The 8,446-nt window shown below is 44.6% G+C and overlaps 1 protein-coding gene across 1 annotated transcript in view; it reads left to right on the plus strand.

The window, feature by feature from the left end:
- Positions 1-632: 632 nt before the first annotated feature.
- KPNB1 (karyopherin (importin) beta 1) overlaps positions 633-8,446 on the plus strand; it is a 26,675-nt gene continuing 18,861 nt past the window's right edge. Inside the window, exons 1-5 of the mRNA XM_004684277.2 lie at positions 633-1,095; positions 1,198-1,256; positions 3,138-3,320; positions 6,420-6,620; positions 7,494-7,646. Of these exons, the coding sequence (XP_004684334.1) occupies positions 1,056-1,095; positions 1,198-1,256; positions 3,138-3,320; positions 6,420-6,620; positions 7,494-7,646 (636 nt within the window). The 5' untranslated portion in view covers positions 633-1,055. The remainder of the gene's footprint in view (positions 1,096-1,197; positions 1,257-3,137; positions 3,321-6,419; positions 6,621-7,493; positions 7,647-8,446) is intronic.

Below are 8,446 nucleotides of genomic sequence, written 5' to 3' on the forward strand. Positions count from 1 at the left end.
GTTTCCACAAGCGCAACTTGGAAGTCGAGCCACAGGGTCTTCAAAGTGCTTCCCCGCCGCTAGCCTGGTACCAAACAGGCGCACTAGTAAGAGCAGCTTCCTGTGGGCGCGGCGCAGGACTTTAACGGTCCCCCCTCCCCCGCCGGGCCCGCGAAACCTTCTTCAACACGCCCCTCGCAGTGACGGCGCCTCCCCAACCGCAGCCTGAGCGCGGCTCCGCCCCTTCCCGGGGGCGTCCCATGGTGCCCCGCGCAGGGCTCCTGGAGCGGCGGGGCGCCTCCCGCCTTTCCGCCGCCCCGACCCCGAACTCCTCTCCCCAGTTCGGCCGGGCGCCTTACCCTATCAACTTCTAGTACCCCAACCAATCACGTGAGCCCGGAGTCTTGCTTTCGGCCCACCCTCCTCCCAGCGTTCAGCCGCTCCGAGCGCAAGGCCTTTACCAGGCCAGCCCAATCAGCGGCCGCCTCTAGCCTGCCCCACCCCAACCTCCCTCCCCTCAGCCAATCCACGCTCTTCGATCCGCAGCCCGCCCAGCCAACCCGGGCCTTGAAACCAGCGGGCGAATGGGCGCAGGGCGGCGCTTCAACGCTGGCCGCCGGGCCAATTGGGGATTCCGCGTGGCCATGGCGGCAGCCAATCGACACGGAGCGCGGTGCCGCCGCGGAGAAGTCCGGCCCGAATATCCCTCCGCCTTCCTCCCTCCCTCCCTCTCTCTCCCTGCGAGCCGCCGTTCACTTACCTCCTCCCTTCCTTCTTTCTCCCTCCGCCACCCGAGCACCAGCCGCGCTCTGAGCTGCCCCCGGGGTCCCTCCCCCGCCGCTAGAGGAGCAGCTGCCGCCGCCGCCAGCAGCAAATTAGGAGGGAGGAAGGAAGGAGAGGAAGGAAGGGAGCCAGCGCGACTACCAAGAGGGAGCCGGTGAATGGGCTTGTGGTGACCCCCGCCCCCCACCCCACCCTCCCTTCCCACCCGACCCCCAACCCCCATCCCCAGTTACAGCCGCCGCCCGAGAGTCCGGACCGTCGTCTTAGGAGGAGTCGCCACCACCCCCTCCGCCATGGAGCTGATCACCATCCTCGAGAAGACCGTGTCTCCCGGTAGGACGCGGGGGTCGGGGGTCGGGCCGAGGGGATTGGGTGGGGGGAGGGGAAGCCTTGGCCCTTCTGACCCTGTTCTGGTTCCCACTTTCTTGCCTCCAGATCGGCTGGAACTGGAAGCAGCGCAGAAGTTCCTGGAGCGTGCGGCCGTGGAGAACCTGGTGCGTGCCACCCCGCCGTCCCCCATCCCGCCGCCTCTCCATCCCGGCGTGCGGGCCTTCCCGCCCTCCCGGAGGCCCAGGCCTCGGGAACCCACCCCGCCCCATCCCGTCCCCCTCCCCCCCACCGGTCCAACCTAACCCCACGGTCTGGAAGCCGGTGGGTGTGTCCCGCCCCGGGCTCCGGCGGCTGGCCAATGGCGCGGCGCGCCGGGGTGACTGCCTGCCAATCGGCGCGCGGCCTGAGGGCGGCGGTGCAGCGGGAGGGAGAATGAGGGAGGGAAGGGAAGTTAGGTTGCGCGGCGCTGCGTGTTCAGCAAGGGTGGGGGTTGGGGAGCCGGGCCTAGGGGCCATGTGGAAGCTCCGAGCCCAGCTGGCCGCCCAGTTCTGACCCGAGCCGGCTTCTCTTTCCAGTCCCGTGGCCCCTGAGAGTCCTTCACCGGCTTCCCACAGCTCTCCCCTTCTCTCTCTCCCGTGGCCTGTAGTCATGATCTCACCTGGCACCCGAATGCCTCTCAACCCATTCTGGCTGATATTTTCCCCTTTCCTGCCTGGTTGTTACCTGGTTGTTTTTTTGTTTGTTTTTTGCCTTTGCTTGGATGAATGGAGACTTAATCTGCAACCAGACGACAGTCTAAAGTTTAGCCTTGAGGTCGGGCCTGTATGCAGATGAAACCAGAGAGGAGAGCCTCGTCTCTTTATTTTCGAATTTAAGGGATTCAGAAAAAAGTGGAGTCCACTATAAAGACTTGCACCTTTACATAGACACATGGGGTGCATTAGTTGAAAGGCCCTATTTGCCAGTAACCTTTATAAGGGTGCCTCTCTTGTTGGGGGGGTGGGGAGCAGAGAAAGGGTGGATATTTAACATCTCTTAAAGATTGTATGTAAACTAAATAACACAGTAACCAAATGTATTCCTTTGTGTTATCTAGCCAAAATATAAATAATAAAGTGAACCCAAAAGAGTGCCAAGCCTTATTTCATACAAACTGCCTTTGAATACTTTATTTCTGCCCTTACATGTGCTACGTTTTCACTAGCACATACTGTCTTTTTATTGTCTTTCCATAGAAGAGATTTTTTTCTTAGAGACATTTCCACTTGGGGGTATTTTGTTTCTGCTTTCACAAATTTTTGCAATATACTTTTTATTTCTAACACTCTTTAATGTTTCACAATAATACAACTTTCAAGAGTTCTCTGCAGAACTTGTCAAACTATGTGCTTTTGGTTTTTTCTGCTAATTTTTCCATTTGGACAGCTTTTTGTGGGATAGATGGAGTGTATACTGGTGCTAAATTTTAAACAAAGGGTAGTTTAGGAAATCATTACAAAGATTGAGTATACTTTTCAGGAATCCACTGTTAGTAGACAACTCAAGTCAGATGCCTTTGGTCATGTTGACAAATAAAATTTTTTCTTCGCTAAATTTGCCTTGACATTTTATCTTTTCAGTTGTCTATTTCTATGTATTTGTTAGCAATTTTTCTCATAAGTCTGATTTTTCCATTTATGAACACAACAAAATTTGTTGATTTGCATCCTAAGTATGTTTTAGGTTTATGAGTTTTATCACACAGTTTCCATGAGATCTGAAACCATCTGAGTGTCATTCTCTTTTGAGCAAAGGGCTTTTTGCTTTTAGAAAAAAAAGATTTACTTTTAACCTTGGCAAGACACATTTTACCACTAATAGGTATTTATTGAGTACCAGACACTGTTTTAGGTACCTGTAAGAATCCTCATTTGGAATCTTGCAGTAATTATTTTTGAGTTATGTCTCAAAAAATTTAATTTCCCAATATTTTCCCATGAACTATTTTAAATTGGTGAAACTCCCAAGAGATTTCTTCATTTCACAAATGGATTTTATTTTAACAGCCCACTTTCCTTGTGGAACTGTCCAGAGTGCTGGCAAATCCAGGAAACAGTCAGGTTGCCAGAGTTGCAGCTGGTTTACAAATCAAGAACTCTCTGACATCTAAAGATCCAGATATCAAGACACAATATCAGCAAAGGTGGCTTGCAATTGATGCTAATGCTCGAAGGGAAGTCAAGAATTATGTAAGTAACATCTGCTTTTTATCATATAGCGTAGGGAACAAGAAATATCTTAGTTCTTTTGTCATTTGCATGGGAAAGAGTTGACAGTGGTTTCTGGAACCAAAACTTCATGTGAAGATAGGAATTTTATTTGAAAGACGTTCAGTTCACCTTCATTCCTATAAGTGGTTTGGAATTCTTTTCAGATAATTAAAATAGACTGCAGCCTTTTGGGAACCTTTAGAATTTGTAGGTTCTCCAGCGAAGTAGTATTCGAATTGGTGTTTCCCAAACTTGGTCTATAAGAGTCACTTAGGAAATTTGTTTAATGAAATGTATTTCCAAGTTCCCTTCAGAGATTCTGATTTGGAGTGCTGCTGGCTGAGGAATACTTTAAAAACTGTCTTCCCAAGTTATTCTCCCTGTGAGCCAGTGCCTAGCTCTTGTTAAGCTTCTACTGTAAATAATTATCAGCGTTTGGTATCTTAAGGATGGTATTATGTGGAGTCAGAAAGGGGATTAAATATTATCTAGACATCTCTCTTTTTTTTTTTTTAAGGTTTATTTATTTTTGCATACAGAACTGGGGTACAGGCCAGAGGTGCAGGGGCAGTGAGAAGATTCACCAGAGACAGAGTGGGGAGTGTAACAGGCAGACTGAGGAAGTACACTGCTAAGGGGAGCACCTGGCGGGTCAGGAAAGGTCTGCTGCATCATGTGGGTCACCTCCGGGGCCAAGGATCAAACTCACTGAAGTGGCTACAGTCACTTGCAGTGCTGCGTCCTAACTGCGACACCAGGGAGGGCCCTGCCTAGACTTTTTCAAACTTAGCTTCTGAAATAAGGGTATGACACTTACAGTGCTTTTATTTGTTTTGCAAATTACTAAGAACTTACAGGTTTTTGTCAATGCATTTAGAGTAGGCTGACAAGTTTTGAGGAAAATTGAGCACCCCTTGTGGCACTTCATTCAGAGTTCATTCTAACTCAACAAGAGAGACAAAGATTCAGCTATATAATGAGAATAGGCTTGCTTTTTTCCCAAAAATTTTGTTAATGAGATTCTTTAAGTGGCCTATCATGTAGATAAGCACAAAGGTGGGAGAGCAAGTCAGACATCTGTGCAGTCACTGATCGTTGGTTTCAAGGGCAAAACAATGGGGTTCCTAGTGTGCACTGTCCAGGTCACGGTTATATACATCATAATTTGGGATTTCCTGGTTTTAGATGTAAACATTAGGTAAATTTTCACCCTTTAAAACACTCATTTTTGTTTTCTAGTAATAGACTCCTTTCCTCCTCAGTCATTCATTGAGGTACCCATGATGGGGAACTTTGCATCATTTTTGGGATATGTTGAGCTATTTCTGTCTACATTGGATATGCTTAAACAATAACATTTTATCCCTCCCTTAGCAGTTTGAAATGAGATTTATTCCATCAGCCAGTGGAAATATTAGTGCTTATGGTGCCCATTCTGTTTTTCTATGATAATAAATGAGATATGATTGGAACTGTAATTGATGGGGGGATCACATGACTTAACACCAAGTTTTTTCAAAATTGAGTAAGAGGTTGTTGAGCCCATATACTTAAAGAAAAGTATACATCCCTTTAATAACACATCTGGTAGTTCTAAGTACTGCTGATTGTCTTTTGAAATCTGGGTCTTGAACACAATTGAAAGTTAGTTTGGGTATCCTCTTCTGATAATTGGAGACTATTCCAAGTTTAAAGACAGTAATTTTTGGTAGAGGACATTTGTAGCCTCTGTGTGGTGATAAATTCTAGAAGTAATTTGGAGGAGTGAAGATACAGGTAGAATGTGATTAGCTATTCCATACATGTACCAGGTGGAGATTTGGGCTAGCTCTTGCCCTTTTTTGGACAGTTCATCCGTAAGCTCTTCCCTTCCTCTCTAGTCTTAAACATAGAGTTTTTAAAGTTCATTGTAGTCCAGGTAGTCCTAGAGAGCAAGACCCACATTTAGAGTCAGTCACAACTGTTATTGGCTAGATGTTAGGAGTGGGGGTGGCAGGGATAATGGTAAACTGTATTAGGGGAAAGATGAGGAATTTATTATTATTAGCTACAAAGCAGGATACTAAGAAGGGACCTGACCCAGTCAGCAGAGCTGGCCTGAATATCTGGCAGCTACTCTTTGTCCTGTGTTCACGCCAGGAACAGTTAACTGTTTGCCTTTTGACTGAACTGGTGATTCTTAGTGAGTTCATTGACTGAATTGGCTGATCATGGTAATGATTAACCCTGGGTCAATTGTGGCTTTATCCTTTATCTGTACCTTTTTTACCCTTTATATAAATACTTGTATGATTATCATTTCAAGCTAGAGTGTTTAATGATAAGAGGGTCTCATTTTAATTGGCAAATCTGACTAGTTCCGAGGTCTCTCTTTTTGACTGAGAAGAACAGTTCTTTGATTCTTGGGCAAAGAGTGATTCCTTTTCAGATTGGAAGTTAAAGGGGGATTGGTTATTAAGTATTGGTAATATCACTAACTTTGTTGCTATATCTAATGATGTTACTTGACCAAGGCCTTTCCATGAAAGTTACTACTCAGGGTGCTGAATTGTCAGTGACCAAGAGGAAGGTCTGTTTCACATTTCCTGAGTAGGAAGATCTTTTCCTTTAATCAGGTTAGACAGTGATCTACTACGAATCAGACACACTGGAATGCCCCAGAGTTAGCCTCATTCTAAAATTGCATTTTCCAGAAAACGAGGCTGCATTGTACTACCAACAAGGTGAATCTTGTCAATATTTTCTCCTCCCTCTCGACCTTTTAAAGCAACCTCTGGTTCTAGTTGACTTTTCTACCTTACATTGAATATTGCATTGAGGTTTGTCTTGCTTTAAGAAAATTACATTTGAAAGTAGGGGGGTGGGTGGTTCATTTCTAGACTCTTGAGGCAAGGCTGATGGTGCTGGCTTTGATATTGGGCCTTTTTTCTTTTTCCCAACAGCTGCCTATACTATCTACACCTTTTCTGCTTTGTGTGTTACAGAACATTTAGGGAATGATTAAAAACTATTTTCGGTAGGAAACTATGCTCTGGTAGTATAAGAAATTGATGTTGCCGTCTTTTTGTGTGTGTGCAGGTTTTGCAGACTTTGGGCACAGAAACTTACAGGCCTAGTTCTGCCTCCCAGTGTGTGGCTGGTATTGCTTGTGCAGAGATCCCAGTGAACCAGTGGCCAGAACTCATCCCTCAGCTGGTGGCCAATGTCACCAATCCCAACAGCACAGAGCACATGAAAGAGTCAACATTGGAAGCAATTGGTTACATTTGCCAAGATATAGTAAGTGCTACCTGATGTGTCTTAACGTAGAAACATTACCGTGATCTCAAAGAAAATCAGGCAACTGCAGAGTGTTTTGAAAAGTGTACTGCATTATTTATTTAGATTTTCATGTTTCGTTTACTTAGCCTCACATGGCTAATTGTCCCCTAGAGTAAGTCCTCATGGTCACAAAGTCAAAATGGAAATCCATGGTGTTTGGAAATGCTTACATTCTAGACTTTTGAAAGAGGCTATTTTTAGGTTGGAATATCCCTTACCTCACCCTTTAGCATCTTCAGTATACTTTGGATGCTATGTTCCCTTTTTTGTTGTTCTTGTTTACTATTTTGTAGGTACACTTTGCCAACTCTTTTAGTTTAACCAGTGGAGCCACAATACACACTGTGTTAAATTCAGCCACTAGAACTGTTGTTGTGCACTTGGTATGTGTTTGAGATATAGACTTGATCAAACAATGATACAGCACTTGATCTGGAATTAAGACTGCCTAGATTGTGCCTGATCCTTGCCCTCGATGTTCTCAAGCTTTATTTCTATTGGTGCAGATGGCCTGGGAAAAAACACCAGACTGCTATCTTCGTTTGCATAGAATGGGGGTGGGGGAAGACAACTTTTACCTCCTACCCAGTACCTCCTACCCAGCGTACTTATGCTATTCAGAGGTGAAGTTGATGAATTAATTTATGTCAGTTCACTTTTGAAATTCAAATACTCTGGGAATTTTTTGCAGGGCTATCCTTGTGGAAATCTGGAAAAAAGCATAGAAAGTCAAGATACTCATTTGAGTGGATTTTGCATTTTAAAGGACTGTTAGTTAATCATGAGTTCATTATTTCATTTACTGCCCTTTTCCTTTTATGCTGCTTTTAGGACCCAGAGCAGCTACAGGATAAATCCAATGAGATACTAACTGCCATAATCCAGGGGATGAGGAAAGAAGAACCTAGTAATAATGTGAAGCTAGCAGCCACAAATGCACTCCTGAACTCGCTGGAGTTCACCAAAGCAAACTTTGACAAAGAGGTAAATTTCTTTTGACAAGTATAGTTTCAAGAGGATTTAGAAGGGAGAAGTTAAATGAAAATTGGTTTTAAGTTTATGATTTAGAAAATGCTAACTTATAATTTGACAAATCTTAATCATGTTTATGTGTCCCTCTTATATATTCACATTATTTTGCAAGCACTCTCCAGAATTGTTTCCCTCTTGCTAAATTAGAACTCTCTGTTAAATAATTCTCCACTTTTCTTTCCAATCCTTGGCAACCATCCCGCTTGCTTTCTGTTGATATGACTGACTTTTCTGCATTACCTCACATGAATAATCATGCAGCATTTATTTTTTGTGAATGGCTTATTTCACTTAGTATAACGTCTTCAAGATTCGTGCATTGTGGCTTCTCTTAGAATTTACTGCCTTTTTAAGGCTGAACACTTTTATGTATAATAACACATTTTAGTCATTCATCTGTCAGTGGACATTTAGATGGCTGTCTTCTATATTCTGGCCTGTGAGTAAAGCTGCTGTGAGCATATTTTTGAGATCCTGCTCTCATATCTTTTTTTGTTTTAAAGATTTACTTTTATTTATGAATACAAAAAGTAGCCTAGAACACCTCTAAGCTAGAGGTGTTGGATGGAAATAGGACTGAGAGGATTCATTAGAGACAGTGGGAAACAGGACAGGCAGATCTATGGAAATACACTGCTGAGGGGAACAGCAGGTGAGGCAAGAGAGGTCTACTGTGCCAACGTGGGTCAGCTCTTTGGCTGGGGATCGAACTCTTATTTCAGTGGCTGCCAATATCTTTTTTTTTTTTTTTA

The sequence above is a fragment of the Condylura cristata genome, unplaced genomic scaffold, assembly GCF_000260355.1.
Source record: "Condylura cristata isolate star-nosed mole 26May11 unplaced genomic scaffold, ConCri1.0 scaffold00017, whole genome shotgun sequence".
Lineage (NCBI taxonomy): Eukaryota > Metazoa > Chordata > Mammalia > Eulipotyphla > Talpidae > Condylura > Condylura cristata.